This window comes from Lithobates pipiens, unplaced genomic scaffold (assembly GCF_037356315.1).
Source record: "Lithobates pipiens isolate NorthernLeopardFrog02 unplaced genomic scaffold, aLitPip1_a1.2 Scaffold_23, whole genome shotgun sequence".
NCBI lineage: Eukaryota > Metazoa > Chordata > Amphibia > Anura > Ranidae > Lithobates > Lithobates pipiens.
Genome location: NW_027507785.1, coordinates 175,290,700 through 175,316,879, shown reverse-complemented (window position 1 = coordinate 175,316,879; position 26,180 = coordinate 175,290,700). Strand labels below are relative to the sequence as shown.

Here is a 26,180-nt window from a genome sequence, read left to right as displayed (position 1 = left end):
TTCCATTTTATTAGGTTACAAAGGTTTTTCTAGGATTCTCGTTACAGGAATGGTATGTACATACATTTGCCTACTTCTTGAGCAGTTGTGTTATTATGCATTGACACTTTAGATTCTGATAAGTTTTAGGTAGTGCTATAGTTTGGCCAAACACAGGCACATACTTTCATTTCCTATAGTATAAAAATTATTTCCTGACGCCTTCATGGCAGCACACACTGGGTTGTGACTCCGCCCCCACAACCTGACAGGATTGGATTAACTATAAATTTGAAGGGGAGACACCCTGCTGCATTCTCTTTTTTATCCTCACCTGACAGGTTGGACGGACGGAGTTTTCCTGTTACAGATGAATAAGCCTCTACCGCATTCGCCCCAGCAGGTTCAAGCCTCTCCTGTTTGGAAGTCCCTCCTGTACAGTCTCTAAAGGAGCTTCTATGGAGGGAACCCCCGCTCTGGTGGTCTCAAGGGGCTACTGGATTTCTGGCATTACCAAAGCTTTAAAGAAGCTTTTTTACCTTTTGCAGTGGACTCCCCTTCTTCCTTTGCCTATTAATTCCTCTTATTTAAATAATATCCATCTTTTATTCCTATAGTAAGTGGTGGTTTATATTCCCTTTTTTTCTCTACCTTTGGGATTGCTGTCTCTTGTAGTCCCCTGTCATGGCCGCCGTTTGTTTCTCCTTCAGTGGTGTTTTCTCTATGCTGTAATTCCAGCCTAGATGGCGCCGTACGGCCACCCTGAGCACGTGCAGTGCTAGTGTTTTTTTTGTTTTTTTTTCCCCTATGTTTTCAATGTGTGTTCCCTTATCCAAAATGGCGCCGGAACACTCGAGACGCTTCTGTGCATGCGCAGAGCGTCAATTAGCCGCCACAATGGCGCTATTTTCAAATACAGAGCTGTATTTCTCTGTGATTCTGCTGTGCAATCTGCAAAACTTAAGGAAGGTTGCTGCCTCTGCATGTAGATCACTCTGCAGTCTGCAGGTAAGTCCCTGTGGGACTCCTATATATATTATTATTATTGTTATTATATTGTTTCTTGCAGATAAACTTTGTTAATAAATAATATATATATTTATATTTATAAGTGAATTGTGTGCGTGTGTATGTGTATGTATATATGTGTGTGTGTGTGTATATATGTATATATATGTATATATGTACACATTATTTCTCTCTATATCTCAGACTGTCCTTCACCCCTTTTTTTCTATGGAGTCCACTGCCCACGCAGACCACCATCAGCAAGTTAGGTAAGAGGCTTTACCAGGCAAGGTAAGTATTGAAGGGGAGAAAAAAAAAGAGTGCCAGATGTTAAATGCTGCATTTTTTTGGCAGCCCGTCTAGATCAAGAGGCGCAAGTTCCAGCCATGGGAGAAGGTCTAGCCATACGTCTAGCAGGATGTCCCGCAGGAGCCGCTCAAGATCTCCTTCATGGCACTGAAGACACAGCCACTCACAACATAGCTACTCACGCCACAGTCGATCAAGTCGCAGGAGATCTCATTCCTCACAATGTCAAAGCCGCCACACCCAACCTGCAGCAAACGCTTGCTGGGTATGCAGCGCTCCGGCACTGCCAGATAACTTGCCTGTCGCAGACGCAAGAATTGCTACAGACCTCATAAGAGAATCAGTGCCGGAGTCCATACTGGAAACAACACCAGCATTAGATAGAGCTGCTCCCAGTACGTCTTCAGCAGACCCCCATCTCACTCAGGCATCACAATCTTCCTCTGAAGATGAGGGTCAGGAGATGTCAGTGGGCTTTGATTTTTCCCTGGTGGAACCCTTTGCAAAGGGCGTTAAAGAAGCGTTCGGCTGGCAAGATGATGCGGCGGAACCTCAGAAAATACGGAAATATTTTCCAAACCTAAAAAGAGATCCGTTATCCTTCCCATTTATAGTGGAGCTGGAGAATCTCATTAAAGACGAGTGGGAGAGGTCTGACAAAAGATCTAGTCTTACAAACAGATTAGCCAAGATGTACCCTTTAAAAGACTCAAAAGTGAAGCCTTTAATTAATGCTCCCATCATCGATTCCTCATTAATGTGCCTCACCCGCCACGTCACACTACCAATCGAGGATGCTGTTTCCTTTCGGGATGTGCTCGACCGAAAGATGGACCTAGAATTGAAGAAGGCATATTCCATGGCTGCGGGAGCCTGTAGACCAGCAATTACCACAGCAGCAGTGGCCACAGCCATCTCAGGATGGGCATCTAAAATAGAAAAAGACCTACAGGATGGCATTGAAATGGGAAAGATTATTTCCTCTCTGCAAGAAGTCAAGCTAGCAGAGGCATCAGTAGATATTATAAGATATTCAGCCAAGGCTATGCTGGCCTCCGTAACAGCGAGAAGAGCGCTATGGCTCAAACCGTGGATGGCTGATACAGCATCAAAAATAAATTGGTGCAGAATTCCATATGATGGCGCAAATCTGTTCGGTGCCAAGTTAGACTCTGCCATATCCAAGGTAACAGGAGGGAAGTCAGGCCTGATCCCCTCCGACAGGAGACCCAAGACGCAGAAGGGACCTGTTTACAGACGTAATCTTCCGGACAAATATAGAGAGTACGGGTCCTACTCTCCTGGTAGGGAATTTAGAAGGGACTGGAAAAACACAAAACCTTCTTTTCTAAGGATACAGAAATCTAAGGCCACCCCAGCAGGGGAACAGAAGGAACTTCACCAAGATCTGGTCAGACCATATAAAGGATTTATGGACATTGTCCACAATCCGATTCGGACACAGGTGGAAATTCAAAAACAGACTCCCACCAAATCATTTCCAGGCAACCAGAGTACCATCCTCAGTACCCCAAATGATTCTGCTAGTAAAGTACGTAGCAGAATTGAAACAAAAGGGAGCGATCCTGGAGGTCCCATCATGCCGAAAGGGAAGAGGGTTCTACTCTTCCTTGTTTATGCTAAAAGACAGGGGATTTGCGTCCTGTATTAGACCTCAAGATGCTCAACAAGGATATCAAAGTGGAGGCTTTCAAAATGGAAAACCTTCAATCCATACTTCTAGCAATAAATCTGGGCGATTGGATGCTTTCAATAGATTTATCGGACGCTTATCTGCATATACCAATTCATCCGGCCTTTCAAAAGTTTCTCCGGTTAGCCATAAACCAACATCATTTCCAATTCCAGTGCCTCCCATTTGGCATCTCTTCGGCACCCAGGACATTTACAAAAGTATTGTTACCGTTGGTGGCTTTCCTCAGAGAAAAGGGATTACACGTCCACCATTATCTGGACGACATCCTACTTTTAGCAAAGGATCAAGAGACGTTGATTCATCACGGAGAGATCCTCCTTACAACCCTCCAGAAGGGGGTGGATAATCAATTGGGAAAAGAGCTGTCTGCGACCCACACAAAATATGATATTTTTAGGGGCAGATCTAAACACCAAAACAAACAAGATACAGCTCCCACAAGAGAAGATCCGGCCTCTGATACAGAAAATGCAGAAGCTGCTATCAAGGAATCACTTACCAGCCAGAGCCTGTCTGAGTGTACTAGGGTCCATGTCCGCAACCATACCCATGGTGCAATGGGCACAGTGACACATGAGAACCTTACAGAACTCATTCCTCGGGCAGTGGGATGGAGTCTCAATGCATCAGCCCATCTTCATCTCCAGATCGGTGAAGCAATCTATATGGTGGTGGACGCGCCTGAGCAATCTCAGGAAATACAAACCGATAGTCCCTCCAGACCCGGACGTAGTCACTTCGGATGCCTGCCAGAGCGGTTGGGGGGCCCACTATCAAGACCAGGCAGCCCAGGGCCAGTGGCATATTCAGGCTCAAGGTTTGGTCTCGAACATTTTAGAGCTCAGGGAAGCCGTTTATGCCTTAAGGGCATTTACACCATTTATGACGGACAAGAATGTGCTCATTCGAATGGACAACCAAGTAGCAGTGTCTTATGTTCAGAAGCAAGGGGGTACCAGGAGTGCCACCTTGATGTAAGAAGTTCGGCCCATCTTGGAATGGGCTCAGATACATCTAACAAGTTTAAAAGCAGTGTATGTCCCAGCGGCACAGAACATACTACCCGACTGCCTGAGTCGAGAAACGCTATCCAACAACGAGTGGTGGTTGAACCCTCGGACTTTTTCCCTCCTTACGGAAATCTGGGGAACGCCGGAAGTAGATTTAGCAGCCACTCCGACGAATACCAAGTGCCACAGATTCCTGTCAAGAGGTTCATTCTCATCGGTGGAGGGAGTGGACTGTCTAGTTCACCCATGGAACTTCAAGTTGGGGTATATATTCCCTCCAACTCCGTTAATTGTGAGGCTTAGGAGATCCTCGGTGACGGTATTTACGATTATTCCACTGTGGCCGAGGAGGCCGTGGTTCACGACTCTTACAGCTCAGCCTTCAACCTCCAGTTCCTCTCCCAATAACTCCGGATCTTCTGTCTCAAGGTCAATTTTTACATCCTGCATCAGAGAAATTGCACCTGATGGCCTGGAGATTGAGAGGGCTAGACTAAGAGCGCAAGGCTGTTCTCATGAAGTCAACCCTGATGCAAGCCAGGAAAGCCACTACCAATACCATCTATTCAAAGATTTGGGGAAGATTCTGCTTCATGGCACAACAGAAAGGATGGAATTCCCTTTCTTCGCAACCCTCTCAGGTCCTGGAATTCCTCCAGTCGGGGGTCAACAAGGGTCTAAGCTTAAGTACCCTAAAGGTTCAGGTATCAGCTCTGTCAGCTAAAACAGATACTAAGTGGGCATTCCACCCATTGGTAATCCAATTTACAGAGCCTATCTAAACATTAAACCCCCCAGGAGGCCAGTCTTTCCATTATGGGATCTTTCAATAGTTCTCCATGCTTTCGCTTCTCCTCCGTTTGTTCCATTTGAAACTATCTCTTTATGGGACTTGACTTTAAAACTGTCTTTTCTCATTGTGATTACATCAGCTAGGAGAGTGTCGGAGATCCAAGCATTAAGTTAGTTCTCTTTCCTGACAAAGTAGTCGTCAGACCTTCCAAACACTTCATACCCAAAGTGGCAACTTCCTTCCATTACAACCATCATCCTTCCATCCTTCACGGACGATCAGGGTAATCCTCATCCACTAGATGTCAAAACAACCATCATGAACTACTTAACTGCTACCACCTCTTTTAGGAAAACTAACTCTCTTTTGATCATTCCACATGGAAGCAGGCGTGGGCAAGCCGCCTCCTCATGCACTATTGCATCCTGGTTAGTCAGAACCATTAAAAAAGCTTACTCCACCCAGCATATGGCGATTCTTGAAGACATCAGGGCTCATTCAACTAGGGCAGTGGCTACCTCTTGGGCAGCGTATTGCAGGGTCTCGCCAGAGACAATATGCAGAGCAGCAACGTGGTCCTCCAGGAATACCTTTATTTCCCACTACAAGGTGGATTCTGCTCATTTATCCATGGCCGACTTCGGCAGATCCGTCCATTAGAGCCAATTCTTCAGCATTATAAGGAATAAATATTATTTTACTTGCACCCACCCAACTGGCGAGTTATTTCCCAGTGTGTGCTGCCATGAAGGCGTCAGGAAAATTGTATACTCACCTTTCCGTAATTTTCCTTTCCGGATGCATCTTCATGGCAGCACACAGTTGCCCTCCCTGTTTCTTTTGTGATGATATTTACAGAGAATGCAGCAGGGTGTCTCCCCTTCAAATTTATAGTTAATCCAATCCTGTCAGGTTGTGGGGGCGGAGTCACAACCCAGTGTGTGCTGCCATGAAGATGCATCAGGAAAGGAAAATTACGGAAAGGTGAGTATACAATTTTCCATTTTTCCCTCTCTTCTTTGTTTTATGCATATATTTTGAAAGGATGGTTGTACTCCTTTGAGGCAAAGAGAGGCTCCGTTCACACAAGTCCAGCTATGGTTTCAGGCACATTTTTCAAAGTAGATTGGTGCTGATTTAGTTTACCGGTTCAGGTGTGATTCAGGTGCAAATTTTTGCTTATAAAAGCACCTGAACCAGACTAAAAATGCACAGGACTCTTCAAAAACAGATATGTGAACTGGCTCCATAGAGTAGGCTGCCAATTCACATGTCATTTGAATTGAATGTGGCTCAAAATGCATCCAATTCGCATATATGTGAACCCAGCTTAAAGCGGAGGTCCACCCTAAAATGGACCTCCACTCATCGGAATCCCCCCCCCCTCCGGCACCACAATTGGCACCTTTCAGGGGGGAGGGGGGTGCAGTTACCTGGATAATCCAGGTAACTGCACCCACTTCCGGGATAGCTGTCTGCGGAAAGGGGCGTACATTACGCCCCTTTCCGCAACTGCCCGCCCCTTTGCGCAAGTGCCCCGCTGCCTGCTGGGAAACACACAGTTCCCAGAGGCAGCGGGGACCGTCCGGATTGCGCCGCGCGGCTCGCGCATGCGCAGTAGGGAACCGGGAAATGAAGCCGAAAGGCTCCATTTCCTGATTCCCATACCCAAGATGGCGGCGGCAGGACCCGACAGACGACCTAGCGATCGGCTTCGGGTGCCGACATCGCGGGCGCGCTGGACAGGTAAGTGTCACTATTTTAAAAGTCAGCAGCTGCAGTATTTGTAGCTGCTGGCTTTTAAAAAAAAAAAAAAAAACGCTGAGTCCCGGTGGACTCCCGCTTTAAAGCAGAACTAAACCCTCCTATTCTTTACATCCAAGGAAGCTGCCATCTTACCTTCTGTTTGATCTGCAGTTGCCATGGTGCTGCATATATGATTATGTAGGCCATTTGATGGCTTGACAGTTTGGTTGAGAGCACAAGCAACATTTCACAGAGCCTTCCTTTGAACGACAGTGAGCTAGAGAGGAGATGTTTCAAAAGCAGAGTGAATATAGAGAACACCACATCATATCTGCTTGCAGACAGCAAGGCACCATGACATGAGTAGGCCTTTGAAATTGAAAGTAAACCAAATGAATGACCAGAGGAGAAGCTGCAAAGCATGTAGGGAATCCGGGAAGCTGTTCAGAGATGCCCAGCAGATAGACAGCAGTTTTAACAGGCAAAGAGTTTTTCTCTTCTATTCACCGACCGACACGGCTCCTCTCTGTAACTAAATGGGTTGTTTAGCCTGCCATTAGGAGAACTAGGCAAAATTGTTACACAATACACAGAACTTTCAATCCCTCCCCAGGGGGCAGACCCTGTGCTAAGCAACTCCCCCCCCCCCCCCCCCCCCGCTCCCAGCAGGCTCAGTTTTTATTTTGCCTAGTAAGGAGAATGACCTAGGAACCCTGCGGGCCCTTGTGGTCCATTCTTTTGATGCAGGTTTGATGTTTTTTTTTGCGCAAGATGAATGATCCTGCGATCTTCTATCAACTGCCGGCTGGGTGACAGGCTGGTTAATGATATCCTTGTAGTCTTCCCCAGTCCAGCCATCAATCGCGTGCAGGCCGCAGCTAAAGCTCGGCAGGCCACGACATGTCTCATCTTCAGAGGTGGTCCGTGAGCTTCAATGCTCCTGGATATACATATGACCAGGCTACTGCTGTCTGGATCACAGTATACTGGGCCAGCAGCTACCCTGTAACTGTGCAGGAGTAGGTGTGTGATGGAATGTCTCCCAGCTTTTCAGGACTGGTAAGTACGGCTCTCCCTGCTTCGGTGGGGTGAGCAGCTGAGCCTTCCCTGGGGGGTCGATTCGGGGGCCACCTCACCTCCCTATCTTCTCTCCCAAGTCCCTGTATCCCCTCCTTCCCCCCTCTGAGGGGGGTGGCTGTGTGTGTGTGTGTGTGTGTGTGTGTGTGTGTGTGTGTGTGTGTGTGTTCGCTGGATTCTCACCTGTGGGGGGCTCTGTGCGGCTGGCGTTGTTCTGGCTGTAGGCAGACAGCTCTGGTCTAGGTTTGTTCTGTCACCGCATGGCCCTGTCCGGGGGGCCATCTTGGATGTGAGACTGTATTCCCCTTGTGAGCTTCAGCAGCCACCTTCTTTAGGATCTCCTATTAGTTACATTGGCGGCCATTTCCTTGAAGCCTGAGCACTCTTTTCGCCGCAGTTCTCTTGTGGCAGCATTACATGTGCTCTCACTTGCTGTTTCCTGTGTCCACTGTGTGTACAGGATGCTGGATGGCTCTTTGCTGAACACTGGAGCTAGCTCTGCAGAACGTTTCACCGCTGTTATAAGCAGCTGCTGAGCTTTCCCCTCTCTGCAACTGGGAACCTCCTAGGGACTACAGGCACTGCTAGTGGCATTCACAGAGGCCCCAGGGTGGTGAGCCTAGTGCTAGGTACCCCCCCCACGTGGCGGCAGCAAGAGGGTGGGACCTTCACTGTCCTAAGTCCCCTTGCAGGTGGCAGACAGGCTAGGGTCAGCATGGCTTCAGAAACTGGTGTTTCTTCCCATGAAATCCAGGCTATTGCAACCGGGTCACCTGTGGATGGCGTGTTGCACGTTGGCACCCTGACGGCAGTCCTTGACGCTTTTGTTGCAAAGATAGGAGCGGTGCGTGGTAGCAAGGGTGCACGTAAGAGGCCTGTGCCCCCCCAACCTCTGGGGAGAGCTCTGATGCAGACTCGGGCCCTGCTGCGGCTGGTGACCCCTGCTCTAACCTATCAGATGAGGCTGACCAGGACCGTTCTGACAGTGAGGATGAGTCCCCGTCTGGGTCCGTGCGCGATAAAGCGCTAGTTGGAGCACTTATCACAGCTGTGCGTGATACCCTGAAGATCCAGGAGCCAGGGTATCCCTCTGCTGATGTACCGGTCCCTTTTGGGTCCCGCAAGCCAGCACGTTCACCTAAGGTGTTCCCATATTTGACTGACTTTGACAAATTCATCTACAGGGAATAGGGTCGCCCACAACGGACCTTTTTGGTCCCCAAAAATTTGGCGGTGCGTTACACCTTTTGAGGAAAGCTTTCTCAAAAAGTGGTCGGCTCCTCCGGTCGTGGACCCCCCTGTATCTAGGTTAAATAAAGTAACCACAAAGAAAAAGAATATCCCCTAAATGGGGTTTTTTGACAGCATGTATTACCTGTAAGAGCTAATGGGTATATAAAGTAGAAATAACTACTGACATATAACAGATGGTTTGTAGTACAAATATTTATTAATAAAAAAAAAGAGGATTGAACAGGTGACACAGTGGTCAAGGACTGAGCTCCACTTTGTGAATAAAATGTATAATAGTACATATACAGACAGAACTTGATTGTATCACATAAGCCCTTATATATCTGTATATACAGTAAAAAATAGATAATAATAGCCCTTTACGCGTTTCGACCCTCTCAGGGGTCTTCTTCGGAAGGTTTTATCTATTATAAAAGAGAAGACAAACATAAATATATATCCATACATTGTACATTGTAGTATACTAGAAATAATCTGCTGTAAGCAGAGTATATATCTAATATTATCTAATTATATGATTAACTATCAATTAGTATACATCACAGGTAAATACCTATATGATCCATGGGGGAGATCCTCTTTAAAAGACAACAGTAAACTCCACCATTTCTCTCATGTCCTTTGTAGATGTGCCCAGACTTGTGTAGCTGGAATTAGTCGCTGTGCCCTACCATCAATGGAGGGCAGGGAAACGGAGTCCAAAATACGGGATGGCTTACAAGGGATCACATCCCTAATTTCACCTCCAATATATAATATGGAGGGGAATATAGGCGTAGGCAGCCAGAGGTCAAAAGGGGACACCCTACAGTGGGATAAAATATAAAAAGAGTATAAAAAAAAAAAAATATGTATATAGAAAATGCGCTGATTAGGTGCTGCCCACTCTATAAAGAGAGACAGGGGCTCCACCCGGATGGTGTGTAAAAGAAAGGGAAACTGGGAAACTTATACGTAAGTGTTGAAAGTGAAATGTGCTGATCAATATACGGTGATGCATAGAGGTGAGAGATAAACAGTTAGTGAAAAAAGCTTATAAGGGTGAATACTTGGTGAAAAACAAAAATAGAAACCATAATCAGAAAAATAAAGACACAGTCCACCACATGCAAGATTCAGCACAAGCAAAAAAGTGACTTAAGTGAGTATAAAAGTAAAACTATATGTATATACCTATATGTAGCTTCAAGTGAATACACGTTTGTTAACAAAGCCCGGAAGGGCTGTGTTGTGAGATGAGTAAACGGGGGCTTGCAAGCTTTACAAGACACCCCCTCACAGTCTTATATTATTGTAAGATATAAGAAGCTTTTGTCTGCAAATAAATAAGAAATAATACTAACAGTGAGCTCCAACAGACAAAACTATACAAGAAACTAAAGATAAAAGTGCCAGTGAGAGCGAACCAGTAGCTTACCCTTAACACAAGATCAGTACAGCTAATGTCCTGTCGCGAGCGGAATAGAATGTCTGTTCATAGGGGTGGGGTATAAATACCCTGTACCTAATTTGCCCAGCTGAATCAATTGTAGTCCCCATCAGTGGGTCCCGCCCGTCTGTCCGTCTGCCTACTCTGGTCGCCATATTGGCCGACCGGATGTGGTCCCCCCCGGCATTCCGGAAGTGACCTTCCCAAGATGGCGGAAAGGTACACAGCTTCGTCGCACCGGCGTGACGTCGGCACGTCAGGTCGCACGCGCAGATTGCGCGTGCACAGTGAGGCGCCGCGTCCGAGGTTGTCCCGGAATGCCGCCGGCCAGATATGTTGTCCCAGGGAAGCGGGTGGTACCTCCCCGCTCACCCCCCGGGAATGTCGGGGAGGGGCATGCGCACGCATATGCCGATCCCCTCTTCTGGCCGGGAAGCCATGCCGAAGGAGTCCGCCCTACAGGCGACGGCGAACAAGTACATCAATAGCGCCATCTAGAGGAAGGAAAAGAGAGATGTGTCCGGATATTCTATCATCAAATATAAAAACATTTTAAATAAAATAACAATATGTCAAATAAAGCGAAAACATTTAATAGTTAGTATATATTACAGGTAATCTGAGTATACATGAGAAAAACATCTGCTTACTGGTGTATTGATAAATATAACAAACTAGTTGTTAGGTAGTAAGATCTTATACAAATACTACATTTTTATATCAAAATTAGAATAGATATAAAGATAATAAAAATAAATATAATAAGTATACATAACTTAGTGAATGGTCGATGAGGGACCCACGCATATGTGTAGTGAGTTATATGTCCACTCTTAGGGGCTACAGAGGGAATTTGGAGCAGAGAACGAATCAAAAGGATAAAAAGTAAAGCTTAAACATCTGAATATTTGAGATCTTTTATTTTATCTCATTTTATTTTAATTAAATTTTGATAATTTTTTTTTTTTTTTTTTTTATTCAATTATTAAAGGAAAAGGGGACATGTGGTGGACCCACATTCTATTATTGTGTCTTACCTGAAGTAAATCCCTTCAGGAATGGGGCGAATGAGATAGCTTCATTCAAACCTGGGGGGATCGTAGCGTTGAGTCTAAAAATCCATCTCTGTTCGTGTTGGAGAAGGAACTTGTTTCAATCTCCTCCTCGATTCGGAATATGTATACGATCGAGTGCAACGAAGGAGATTTTGGGCATCTTGTAATTGTGTACAGTGACCACATGTCGTCCGAGGGGTAGATAATAATTGCCGATCTCCATATTGTAAATATGTTTAGCTATCCTTTTGTGCAGTTCTAACTTCGTTTTCCCCACATTCACACTCCATGAAGTATACGACCCCCCGAGTCTGACAATTAACAAAGTGGGACAGGCGAAAAGTTCGACCGTTGGGAAGGCAAAAGATTTTGTCTCGTTTGATGTACCTACAAGAGGAGCAGTGCCCACAAGGCAAAGAACCCAAGACTGAGCAGTGTCCTGCTCGTTTTGCTTCATCTCTGTATTCACTTTGTACCAATTTATCATAAAAGTAAGTGGCACGTCTATAAGCAATTGAAGGATGTTTGGAAACAAGTTTCCCAATTTTTTGGTCATCTTTTAGAATAGACCAGTGTTTCTGGATAATGTTGCGAATCGAGGCATGTTGTCTGGAAAACCGAAGGATGATCCTGGTTATGTGAGAGCTCTCACATAACCAGGATCATCCTTCGGTTTTCCAGACAACATGCCTCGATTCGCAACATTATCCAGAAACACTGGTCTATTCTAAAAGATGACCAAAAAATTGGGAAACTTGTTTCCAAACATCCTTCAATTGCTTATAGACGTGCCACTTCCTTTTATGATAAATTGGTACAAAGTGAATACAGAGATGAAGCAAAACGAGCAGGACACTGCTCAGTCTTGGGTTCTTTGCCTTGTGGGCACTGCTCCTCTTGTAGGTACATCAAACGAGACAAAATCTTTTCGCCCGTCCCACTTTGTTAATTGTCAGACTCGGGGGGGTCGTATACTTTATGGAGTGTGAATGTGGGGCATACTACGTGGGGAAAACGAAGTTAGAACTGCACAAAAGGATAGCTAAACATATTTACAATATGGAGATCGGCAATTATTATCTACCCCTCGAACGACATGTGGTCACTGTACACAATTGCAAGATGCCCAAAATCTCCTTCGTTGCACTCGATCGTATACATATTCCGAATCGAGGAGGAGATTGAAACAAGTTCCTTCTCCAACACGAACTGAGATGGATTTTTAGACTCAACGCTACGATCCCCCCAGGTTTGAATGAAGCTATCTCATTCGCCCCATTCCTGAAGGGATTTACTTCAGGTAAGACACAATAATAGAATGTGGGTCCACCACATGTCCCCTTTTCCTTTAAAATAAATAATTGAATTTAAAAAAAAAATATTTTTTTTCAAAATTTAATTAAAATAAAATGAGATAAAATAAAAGATCTCAAATATTCAGATGTTTAAGCTTTACTTTTTATCCTTTTGATTCGTTCTCTGCTCCAAATTCCCTCTGTAGCCCCTAAGAGTGGACATATAACTCACTACACATATATGCGTGGGTCCCTCATCGACCATTCACTAAGTTATGTATACTTATTATATTTATTTTTATTATCTTTATATCTATTCTAATTTTGATATAAAAATGTAGTATTTGTATAAGATCTTACTACCTAACAACTAGTTTGTTATATTTATCAATACACCAGTAAGCAGATGTTTTTCTCATGTATACTCAGATTACCTGTAATATATACTAACTATTAAATGTTTTCGCTTTATTTGACATATTGTTATTTTATTTAAAATGTTTTTATATTTGATGATAGAATATCCGGACACATCTCTCTTTTCCTTCCTCTAGATGGCGCTATTGATGTACTTGTTCGCCGTCGCCTGTATGGCGGACTCCTTCGGCATGGCTTCCCGGCCAGAAGAGGGGATCGGCATATGCGTGCGCATGCCCCTCCCCGACATTCCCGGGGGGTGAGCGGGGAGGTACCACCCGCTTCCCTGGGACAACATATCTGGCCGGCGGCATTCCGGGACAGCCTCGGACGCGGCGCCTCACTGTGCACGCGCAATCTGCACGTGGGACGTGACGTGCCGACGTCACGCCGGTGCGACGAAGCTGTGTACCTTTCCGCCATCTTGGGATGGTCACTTCCGGAACGCCGGGGGACCACATCCGGTCGGCCAATATGGCGACCAGAGTAGGCAGACGGACAGACGGGCGGGACCCACTGATGGGGACTACAATTGATTCAGCTGGGCAAATTAGGTACAGGGTATTTATACCCCACCCCTATGAACAGGCAATCTATTCGGCTTGCGACAGGACATTTAGCTGTACTGATCTTGTGTTAAGGGTAAGCTACTGGTTCGCTCTCACTGGCACTTTTATCTTTAGTTTCTTGTATAGTTTTGTCTGTTGGAGCTCACTGTTAGTATTATTTCTTATTTATTTTCAGACAAAAGCTTCTTGTATCTTACGATAATATAAGACTGTGAGGGGGTGTCTTGTAAAGCTTGCAAGCCCCCGTTTACTCATCTCACAACACAGCCCTTCCGGGCTTTGTTAACAAACGTGTATTCACTTGAAGCTACATATAGGTATATACATATAGTTTTACTTTTATACTCACTTAAGTCACTTTTTGGCTTGTGCTGAATCTTGCATGTGGTGGACTGTGTCTTTATTTTTCTGATTATGGTTTCTATTTTTGTTTTTCACCAAGTATTCACCCTTATAAGCTTTTTTCACTAACTGTTTATCTCTCACCTCTATGCATCACCGTATATTGATCAGCACATTTCACTTTCAACACTTACGTATAAATTTCCCTGTTTCCCTTTCTTTTACACACCATCCGGGTGGAGCCCCTGTCTCTCTTTATAGAGTGGGCAGCACCTAATCAGCACATTTTCTATATACATATATTTTTAAACTCTTTTTTATATTTTATCCCACTGTAGGGTGTCCCCTTTTGACCTCTGGCTGCCTACGCCTATATTCCCCTCCATATTATATATTGGAGGTGAAATTAGGGATGTGATCCCTTGTAAGCCATCCCGTATTTTGGACTCCGTTTCCCTGCCCTCCATTGATGGTAGGGCACAGCGACTAATTCCAGCTACACAAGTCTGGGCACATCTACAAAGGACATGAGAGAAGTGGTGGAGTTTACTGTTGTCTTTTAAAGAGGATCTCCCCTGTGGATAATATAGGTATTTACCTGTGATGTATACTAATTGATAGTTAATCATATAATTATATAATATTAGATATATACTCTGCTTACAGCAGATTATTTCTAGTATACTACAATGTACAATGTATGGATATATATTTATGTTTGTCTTCTCTTTTATAATAGATAAAACCTTCTGAAGAAGACCCCTGAGAGGGTCGAAACGCGTAAAGGGCTATTATCTATTTTTTACTGTATATACAGATATATATAAGGGCTTATGTGATACAATCAAGTTCTGTCCGTATATGTACTATTATACATTTTATTCACAAAGTGGAGCTCAGTCCTTGACCACTGTGTCACCTGTTCAATCCTCTTTTTTTTTTATTAATAAATATTTGTACAACAAACCATCTGTTATATGTCAGTAGTTATTTCTACTTTATATACCCAATAGCTATTACAGGTAATACATGCTGTCAAAAAACCCCATTTAGGGGATATTCTTTTTCTTTGTTTTTTATACACTAGGGGTGATCAGCGCCCTCTGACCCTTTATTGGGGTGTTACTGCCTTTTCTTTTCGCAAATAAAGTAACCACAATCCCGGTTGAGGGGACTCCTGCATTCAAGGATCCCTTGGACAGGAAGGCCGAGGCGGTGGCTCGTTCCTTGTTTACGGTTGTGGGGTCAGCCGTGCGACCTGTACTGGCATCTGCACTGGTGTCGCAGTCACTGACTGTGTGGGCAAAACTTTTGCACTGCGAATTGGGAGAACAGAATACCTCCCCTGTCTGCGTGGAGCTAGCAGACCAACTAGTGCAAGGCCTCAAGTACATTTGCCCTGAATACTCTCCCTCTGTTATCCAAGGCTTCAGTGTCAGCTAAGGTGCCTAATTTGGCTAAAATGCTGATCTGCTGACCAGGCATCCAAGAAAGCCCTGACGGATCTTCCCTTCCTTGGAGAGTGGCTCTTTGGAGCCTCGTTGGATGACCTTATTAAAAATGCCACTGGTGGTAAGAGTACTCTACTCCCACAGGCCAGGAAGGCTAAGGAGCCACGCCGCAGGCAAGGGCCCTCTTTTTCCACTCACAAGCGGCTTGTTCGTCTGCCTGGTGCTTCGGCAAAATGCCCCCAGCCCAACAGGACGCCCACAGACGGTCAGAAGCGTCCCTGGAACCACAAGCCTGCGACCAAGAGTGCTACCGTATGAAGGTTTGCCCCCACTCATGTCTCGGGTGGGGGGGGTCGTCTTCAGGAGTTTGCAGCCCGGTGGACCTCCTGGTTATCCGACCAATGGGTCTGCGATCTGATTTCCACAGGCTACAAGATAGTTTCTATCTTGGCTGCCAAACGGATTCTTCCCCTCCAGCATACCCGTGTCCCCGGTTCACCGGGAGGCCCTGTTAGGGGCGGTAAGGGACTTGCTGAATCAGGGGGTGATTGTACCAGTTCCGAAATCGGAACGCTTCCAGGGGTTCTACGCAAATCTGTTTGTGGTTTCCAAGAAGGAAGGGGTACGTCCGATCTTGGACTTGAAAGCCCTCAATCACTTTGTAAAAGTGCAGAGGTTCAGAATGGAATCAGTTCGCTCAGTAGTCGCTGCACTCCATCAAGGGGACTACCTGGTGTCCTTGGACATCCAGGATGCATACCTGCACATACCCATATGCCTTTGGCATCAAAAATGTCTGCGTTTGGCAGTCGGGGAAGCCAACTACCAGTTTGTGGCTCTTCCTTTTGGCCTGGCATCATCCCCCCAAGTCTTTACCAAAGTTCTGGCTCCAGTATTGGCGTTGCTGAGGCAACGTGGGATCGCAATCGTGGGTTACCTGGACGATCTCCTCCTGAGAGCATCTTCCACCTCAGAATTAGAGGAGGATGTGGCAATCACCATGCAGACACTGCGACAAATTGGGTGGCTGTTGAACCTAAAGAAGTTGGTGATTGTGCCGACTCAGCGTCTGGAGTACCTAGGCTTGCTATTGGACTCCAGGGTAGCGAGGGTCTTTCCTCCCTTGGACAAGTTGCAGACTCTCAGATCTGCGGTCAAGCTGCAGAAGTCCTGCAGAAGGAGATCTTGACAAAATGGGACAAATCTCTGTTGTCCCTGGATCGGCAGATCCAGGTGAGCCAGCCAGTCAGGGACTCCCTGATCTGGGGGTTGAGGTCCCTGGTGAATCATTCCTTCCCCTAAAATGGACAGTGATCACTACGGATGCTAGTCTTTCAGGCTGGGGTGGAGTGATGGGGATTCAGTTGGCTCGGAGCCTCTGGTCAGTGGACGAATCCAAGTTGCTGATCAACCTGCTAGAATTGAGGGCGATCAGGCTGTGCCTCCACACATGGTCGACAGTTCTTCAAGGCCGTCTGACCAGGATACAGTCAGACAACGCCACGGCTGTGGCATACATAAATCACCAAGGGGGAACAAGAAGCTCAGCCGCTGCTCGGGAGGGCGCTTACATACTTTGGTGGGCAGAGCGACACGTTCCGGCTTTGTCGGCCATTTACATCCGGGGGCGAAAAATTGTCAGTCGGACTATCTGAGTCGGCAGATGCTGGACCCAGGAGAGTGGGCGTTGCATCCAGAGATATTCAGGCTGCTGTGCCTAAAATGGGGCACGCCAGATGTGGATCAATTGGCCTCCCATCTTAATTGGAAGGTGCCGAGATTTGTGTCCAGGACAAGAGATCCATGGGCGGACGCGTCAGACGTGCTGGTGGCTCCGTGGGATCAGTACCAGCTGATCTACGCCTTTCCTCCGCTAAAACTGTTGCCACGTCTGCTTCGCAGAGTGGAAGCCGAGGGGATTCTAATAATCCTGGTTGCCCCAGATTGGCCTCAGCGGCACTGGTACGCGGACCTGGTGCGTCTGGTGGCAGATGGTCCCTGGCGACTGCCGCTGTGAGAGGACCTCCTATCTCAAGGTCCAATCTTTCTACCCTGCTTTACTATCGCTGGCTTTATCGGCATGGCTATTGAGAGCCAGGTGCTGAGGAACCGGGGGACAGTCGGACTCGGTGATTCCAACTATGCTGAGGGCGTGGAAATCTTCTTCACGGAAGATATATCATCGTACCTGGAAGGCCTACATCTCCATGTATGAGGAGAAAGGGTGGCATCGGCGCTCCTTTCTATATCCAGGATCCTGCTGTTTCTTTAGTAAGGAGTAGACCAGAAATTGGCGTTGAGCACCATTTAAGGGGCAAATTTCAGCCCTGGCTGTCTTTTTTTTCAGCGACCCCTGGCGTCTCACTCATTATTGAGTACCTTTTTGTTCAGGGGGTATGACATGTAGTCCCTCCGGTGCGTCCATCGTTACCTCCGTGGGATTTGAACCTGGTGTTGTCGGCGCTTCAGAAGCCACCGTTTGAGACTATCAGGGAGATTCTTTCACAGAAGGTGGTCTTTCTAGTGGCCATCACATCGGCCCCGAGGGTTTCGGAATTGGCGGCCTTGTCCTGCATGTCGCCTTATCTGGTCATCCACAAGGATAAGGTGGTGTTGCGTCTGCTTTTTTTTGGCTTTTCATATCAATGAGGACATTGTTTTACCATCGTTGTGTCCTAAGCCGAAGCACCCCAAGGAGGTGGCCCTTCATGCTCTTGATGTGGTTAGAGCTCTGAAGGTGTACTTGTCTGCCACGGCTCCCTTTCGGAAGTCAGACTCACTGTTTTGTTTTGGTGGCTGGTCCAAAGAAAGGCATGGCGGTCTCGTTGGCCACCATTTCCAGGTGGATCTGACAGATTGTTGTCCAAGCCTACGCCTTGATGGGGCAGGTGCCCCCCTTTCCAGTCACGGCCCACTCTGCGAGAGCAATTGAAACATCCTGGGCCTTCCGACACCAAGCGTCTGTCGCTCAGGTGTGTAAGGCGGCGACCTTGTCGTCTCGCCATACGTTTACCAAGTTCTACAAGGTAGACGTCAGTGCATCGGCTGATGCCTGTTTTGGCCGAAAAGTTTTGCAGGTGGCCGTGTAGCTGCAATTGAGCTTTTTTTCCTGTTTTTTTTTATCCTGTTTTTTTTGATAAGCAGTACTGTTTGTTAATGCACTGTTGCATTACTTCCGCAAATAGGTTGCGGTGTTGGGATTTCTCCTGTTGAGAATACCCGGTTGTGGTGGTGTTTTTTTTCTGTACACTGCTGTTGTTTTTTTGTGGGTTTAGTTCCACTAGTTCCCACTTGCCATGGTGGATGAAGTTTTAATGCTGTTTTTCCCACCCCTCGTTTGGCACTGCTTGGGGACGTCCCATTTAGTTACAGAGAGGAGCTGTGTCGGTCGGTGAATATAAGATAAAATAGGATTTTTGTACTCACCGTAAAATCCTTTTCTCTGTAATTCACCGACCGACACAGCACCCATCCCTCCTTTTCTCTGTTATACTGCTCATTGACGTACTGAGTCTGCTGGGAGCAGTGGAGAGGGTTGCTTAGCAGAGGGTCCGCCCCCTGGGGCGGGACTGAAAGTTCTGTGTATTGTGTAACAATTTTGCCTAGTTCTCCTAATGGCAGGCTAAACAACCCATTTAGTTACAGAGCGAAGCTGTGTCGGTCGGTGAATTACAGAGAAAAGGATTTTACGGTGAGTACAAAAATCCTATTTTTTTTTTTAAGACCGTTTATATTGGTTTGTCAAAAATAACTATCTTTTGTATTACTATTACAATGCTAATGTTCTAAAACAAAAGTGTACACTGTACCTATAGAAAGTTTGTTAGGTGGTCGATAGGGGTCTCATATACCCTGATTGTGCTGTTGTGGGGGAGTGTGCTGCTCTGTGTTGCTGCTTTTTTAATGGATTTAAAAATCTGAGGCAATTACCGTATATACTCGAGTATAGGCCGACCCGAATATAAGCCGAGGCCCCCAATTTACCCCCAAAAAAACTGGCAAACTTATTGACTCGTGTATAAGCCGAGGGTGAGACATGCCTGTCCATCCCTGTGTGTGTGTCCGTCCATCCCTGTGTGTCCGTCCATCCCTGTGTCTCCGTCCATTCCTGTGTGTCCGTCCATCCATCCCTGTGTGTGTGTGTCCATCCATCCATCCATCCCTGTGTGTGTGTGTGTGTCCATCCATCCATCCATCCCTGTGTGTGTGTGTGTCCATCCATCCATCCATCCCTGTGTGTGTGTGTCCATCCATCCATCCATCCCTGTGTGTGTGTGTCTCCATCCATCCATCCATCCCTGTGTGTGTGTGTCTCCATCCATCCATCCCTGTGTGTGTGTGTCTCCATCCATCCATCCATCCCTGTGTGTGTGTGTCCATGTGTGTGTGTGTGTGTGTGTCCAGCCTACCTGTGTCCCGAGCCTCCGTCCCGTGCCTTGCCTCCTTGCCTCCGTCCCGTGCCGTGCCTTGCCTCCTTGCCTCCGTCCCGTGCCGTGCCTTGCCTCCGTCCCGTGTCGTGCCTTGCCTCCGTCCCGTCCCGTGCCGTGCCTTGCCTTGCCTCCGTCCCGTGCCTTGCCAGGATCGCCGCTCTTCGTCGGCGCCTCGGCGGCCATTCTAAAATTCAAAAGCCGCGCCTCCGCCTTCGCCTGTGATAGGCGGAACACTGAATTTCCCAGCAGCCTGTGTTCCGCCTATCACGGACATCGTCTCATCCTCGTCCGTAGTACGAGGATGAGACGATGTCCGTGATAGGCGGAACACAGGCTGCTGGGAAATTCAGTGTTCCGCCTATCACAGGCGAAGGCGGAGGCGCGGCGTTTGAAGGGTAGAATGTCCGCTGTCTGTCTGCTCGACACGCTGATCGAGCAGGCAGACAGTGATGACTCGAGTATAAGCCGAGGGGGGCACTTTCAGCCTCAAAAAAGAGGCTGAAAATCTCGGCTTATACTCGAGTATATAGGGTATATGGATGTAAGAAAAAAAGGAATTGCGCTAACCTGTACAAACTATATGTAAATATAAGTGTGAACCCAAAAAAATATCAGTCAAGTGTAAAATACAACTGAATATCTCCAGTTGTCACATCAAAAATAAACCGCCTGTAAAAAATATATATGCATATGCATATATGTGCAAGCCCAACCAATGGCAATCAAATATAAGATACAACTGAATATTTCCAGTTGTCACATCAAAAATAAATCACACAAGGTGCTGAAATAAATACCCATCATAGGTGACAAAAATTGATGACCATCTCATAAAAAATAAACGAATAAATAAATACATGAGAGATGAACTAAAATCAATTAAAGCACAAATCAATATTAATAGAAATAATATAAATGAATAATTAAAAATGGAATGAAATGACAAGTAAATGTGAATAAATTAAATTAATAATGATACATAGTGTCCATATGTGAATAAATTAATAATGATAAATAGTGACCATATGGTTGACCGACCACCCGTGATGAGTTTGCAATAAATAACTGAATTCCAAAATCAAAAATTCTCCAAGTGCAAACGTGCTCTCGCCAACCATCACACATATAAGTTGGCTCCGTACGACTCAATATGACCCCCCGTTACAGAGGGTCACAGCAGGCGAAAAAAAAATTTGAATGGACTTTCACGTTAATAAGCTGTTTGTCTGGTCCTATATCTTCCACAAGATGGGGCTAGTACAATCTCTACCTCCCGTGCACCACTCTCCGCTCAGCGCCGTACCACCAATTCTCTGGCACAGAGGTTATTAGTACGTTTAAAGCTCACTTGCTTAAAAGTCAATTTGCCAGTCAAAAGGAAGCCAATTCCTTTACAGACTACTTGGGTTTGCCTTGTCCGCTTTCAGCTGATGCTAGGTGACAAGCAAGCCCTGAGCACACTACTTCATGGTCAGGCAGCCTAGAAGGAGTCAGGAAATAATGGCGCCAATGACCTAGCTGACTGACACCACAGCTACCCAGCAACGATTGGCGTCACTGGCTTGCCCAATAATGAAAGGCAGTGATAGGAGAGCAGCCGGAAGAAGCCAATCAACTAATGGAGCCTTTGTTGTCTGCACAGCTTTGTCATTTTCTAGAAGCTGAATGTTGGAGATTGAAGTGTCTTGGCCGCTGGAAATATGGCGGAGCCAGGTTCCTATTCCTATTTAGCCGCCAGCTCTGAGCGACCTGGCGGCTAAATAGGAATAGGAACCCGGCTCCGCCATATTTCCAGCGGCCAAGACACTTCAAACTCCAACATTTGGCTTCCTGGCGGATTGGATCATAGGTGGCCCGTTTCCATCTGATTGCCCCATTGAGGAGAGAGGGACTGTGTCCTGTCCGCTCTGCATAGCGGAGCGAACACAGACCTGTCATCCGCCAATCCCCACTGAGCAAGGGGATTCCACATAGCGGAGGTGCCCCTGTGAAAAGGGCCACAAGCGAGTCCATGCTTTTTTCCTATCGCGATAATGTCTGTAATTCTTATAACAAATTCTTACTAATTTTAGCCTGATTTAGAACTTTGTAGTAATAGCAACAAAAAAGGCCTAAACTTAAATTGATTAATTTGTACTTGTATATTGGCCATGTCAACACTGTATATATTTTCCCCCATAAGCTCATCCACTGATCTGCGATTTAGCATGGCTTTGTGTGATCAAGAAAAACTTTACCGACAAAAAAGAAAGAACACGGTCATCAATGGAATTAAGAAACTTTTGGGACCTGAAAAAAGCAAAGACCTGCATTCAGCTTCAAGAGATGTATGTTTGTTTTTTGTTTTTTGTTTTTTTAGGTTGTAGCCTTTTACCTGTGCTGTGTTTTTGCTTTTTAAAATGTTTACTAACTGGTTCTACAGTAATTTTACTAAATTTATAAAGCTTCAATTCCCATGGCTTCCCATCTGGTTTTTCTTTAGGTTGCTGCAAAATGCTTATAACAGAAATATGGTGCAACACAAAAAATAAAATTACCGGTCATCCCATGAAATTCAAGTTCTCATTTTGAACAGAAATTAGTTGTTTTAAAAAATGTAGCTGGCCATACATTATACAATTTCCTTTTCAATTTGCCTTTGGTTTACCTTCAACTATGTAGTGCAAGGGCCTGCCTGATTGCATAGAATTTGAAAGCATTTAGGTTTGATCTCCATATTATATGGTTTTGGTAAATCTAAAGGAAAGTTGGACTAGAAAATTGTATAATGCATGGCCAAAGATTAATCGGGTTACTGGCGGTAACTGTATTAATGAGATTGGTCTGGTTTCATATTCCTCATCTCCATTTTTATGTACACTGCACTAGAAAAAGATGATTAAAGACTCAGTCTACCCTACCCAAACTGATAGACAGTTTAATTACTCATCAACTTCCAAAAACAGAAAAAATATTTCTTATGTTTGTAGAGAACTCAAATGTTGAGTTGCTCTGCCGCTGTCATTGCAGCACTTTCCCTGTTGATTTTTTATTTTTTTTTTGCTATGGAGAATACAAAAAAAAACAAATGGGAACAACTGAAAGGTGACTAGGCCCACCCTGGGGCTTGAAGCAACTGTGGTGGGTATATCTAATCTCACCCCTGGAGACCCCAAAACCTAGAAAAGTCTGTGTCCCCAAGAAATAAAATTTGTGCACCCAAAATAATACTTTTAGATATATTGACCATTTTGATTAAAAAAAGGAATTTAAGCTGTTAAACCTAAACTGTTACAATTTACTTTATGGAAATGTAGTTTTCTATGAGGCAGAGCTGTTGCCATAACACTGTTCAAGACCTCCTTTCTCTCAATGTTCTTGTAACAGAGCCTTATGATCCTCACCCCCACTCATTTTTTTATGAATTGTGGAGTCTTTTAAACAATAGGGGAAGTTGCAGAGTATAAAATATTGTGAGTGGTTATAGTCTCCCCTAAAGCATTCTGAATTGGCTACAGTGGACTACCTAAATAGTATATAACTATAGATATATTGGGTGGATCGTCTGACTTTCATGAAATGCATGTTCCACTAAATAAACCTAATGGTACTTTTCCTAATGTGAATTTCCCTCTCTAGAAATGGCCTGTCTTGATTCAGAATGTACATCCAATGTTCAGTGCACAATGGATGATCTCAATATGACTGCCTTTGAGGCACTGTTTGGAACTGTTAGTTTGTCTCTATTCATTTATTTTCTTTGCACATAAAATGGCCATGCTTTTTATTCTTTACAATTTTCACTGAAGGCAGATCAATTCATTTCCCTTTACTTTTTGAAACTGTCTAGAACTTTTAGTCTGCAACCTAAGTAAGAGCAAAACGTTTTTTTTGAAGTGATACAAAAGAAAAACAATTCTTTACCTTAATGCCTTAAAGTAGAATGTCACAGTTGTAGTATGCGTCGCCACACCACGTTATATACTTACCTGAGCCCTGTCTCGATCCAGCACTGTACCTGTTTGCAGTGGCACTAGGCTTTTTTCATCTCTTCACAGGACACAAAGGCACCCATTGGCTCCTGTTGCTTTAAATCAAATCCTGTGAGGAAGGAGCAGGAGGTGGGGCTGAGCCATGCTGTATGTGTATATGGACTCACTTAGCAGGGCTAAGGAGCGTGCCCATATGTGTAGCACACAGCAGAAGAGGAGCCAAGAGCGCCGGAAGGGAATCCAAGAAGTGGAGGTTTGGGGCCGCTCTGTGCAATACTAGTGCACAGGGCAGATCAGTATTATTTTAGGAAAAAACATTAACACTTTACAACTGATTTAACTAATGAATGTAAGATGATTTCATATCAGCATACAGAGCTGAATGCTAATGTGATTTTTTTTTTTTTTTTTTTTTTTTGTGAAAGATGGGAAAGGACCACTTTAACTTTATTTGCTGAAGTGAAAATTGAGAAGCATATAAAATTGTTCATGTATTACACAAAGTGAGACCCTATATTTGTGCAAGAAATTTGTCCTTGTGTATAGCCAGCAGAAAATGTAATGTGAATGGTCAAAAATATGGTAAACAGTAATCTCCATGATGCTTTGTATTTTTGGGGTTTTGAGGCAAATGTTATTATCTTTTAGGTACCTGTCATTGCAGTTTTAGGCTCTGGAGGTGGATTCCGTGCAATGGTTGGCTTCTCTGGAGTCATGAAAGCTCTGTTTGAATCAGGGGTTTTAGACTGTATAACGTACATTGCTGGATTGTCTGGATCTACATGGTAAATTGCATGTTCTTTTATCATTATTATATTTAAAAAATATATGCATATGTGTTTTGGTATAATATTACATGTTATCTCAAGTCGTCTTCTAGGGCAGCATCTGAGAGATTGTGTTTACTGTGGGAGGAGGGTGGGGCATCTGGTCATGCGGTGCCGCAGGCGGTATCTTTTTGGGGGAAACCTGCACATGGAAAAACAAGAAAACCAGGGCACCTAGCAGCCAAAATGGCACTTCCAGTCAGTTTGGCAATCGGGACACACTGAATGGAGTCATACGTAGAGGTATGGGTCCACCCATAACTCTAACAGGACGGCTGGGGGTGGGGCCGGGGCAGGGAGCTAAAAAAAGTGCACCTGACGGACTCGGTGGGCTAACCATGTCGGAAGCTGCATCACACTGTCATGCAGATCCTGCAAGCCAAGAAAGCTCCAAGGTAAGCCAAAGCATGCACAGGTCACCTCTGCACTTAAAGGGATTGTAAAGTAATTATTTTTTTTCTTAAAATAACAAACATGTTATACTTACCTCCACTGTGCAGCTCGTTTTGCACAGAGTGGCCCCGAACCTGCTCTTCTGGGGTCCCTCGGCGGCTGTCTCTGCTTCTTCCCGCAGGTACTTCTCACGTTCATGCGAGCTCCCTCACATGGTGAGAAGCACCTGCGGGCGTGCTCCCGTGATACAGCCGGTGGCTATAGCCGCTCGCTGTATCACATGGCCCCGCCCCCCGGGGTGCCGCATCATTGGATGTGATTGACAGCAGCGCGAGCCAGTGGCTGCGCTGCCTTCAATCCATCCACTCCAGCCAATCAGCAGCCAGGCTGAATGGTGAAGAGGAAGTCGGGGCGGGCGCGGGACTTTCGAGGGGTGAGGTAAGTAAAACCTGGGGGCTGGGGGCACTGGCACTGTCAGATGTGCTTTCACCTTAATGCATAGAATGCATTAAGGTGAAAAAAACATTTACCTTTACAACCCCTTTAATAACCACTATTGCTCTTAGGCTATATAGTGGTATGCAGTGCACCGCATCCTTCTCACTCCACAGACAAAAGCCCCAGAAGGAAAAAAAAGTCCAGGTCCAGCAGTAAAATGTGCTTCATGCGGCCACAAACTAGCGTCAGATTGGATGAAACCGCTATGCCAAAACTGTCTTTGCAAGCTGGTGGTAAAACAATCACAGGGGTGTTTTAAAGAACTCATGTCAAGGTTCAAAAAAATGTGGGACACGTTTAACCCCTTGCGCACAGCAAATTAAAAACTTTCAAACCCCAACCAAAGAAACTCTTGACAGTAAACCTTCCACCAGTCATGCAGCCACCTCGTCCACTAGCGGAGAACGGTCTGACAAATCTGACCAAGAAAAGTAATTGGCAAGCTTGTCCTCTGACTCCGACATAGGCTTGTATTCAGACTCGGAGGATGAAAAGGAAGACCCTCAGACCCCATTCACACCTGAGCGTTTTGTAGCCCTACGCCTGAAGCTACAAAACGCTGGAGGGGAAAAAATACATTATTCTCAATGGAGATGGTTCACATCTCCAC

General features: G+C 45.5%; 1 protein-coding gene across 1 annotated transcript in view; it reads left to right on the top strand.

Annotated features, from left to right (window-relative positions):
- PLA2G4A (phospholipase A2 group IVA) overlaps window positions 1–26,180 on the top strand; it is a 387,554-nt gene that overhangs the window by 181,780 nt on the left and 179,594 nt on the right. The window contains exons 7-9 of the mRNA XM_077452645.1: window positions 15–52; window positions 22,064–22,208; window positions 24,501–24,637. Of these exons, the coding sequence (XP_077308771.1) occupies window positions 15–52; window positions 22,064–22,208; window positions 24,501–24,637 (320 nt within the window). The remainder of the gene's footprint in view (window positions 1–14; window positions 53–22,063; window positions 22,209–24,500; window positions 24,638–26,180) is intronic.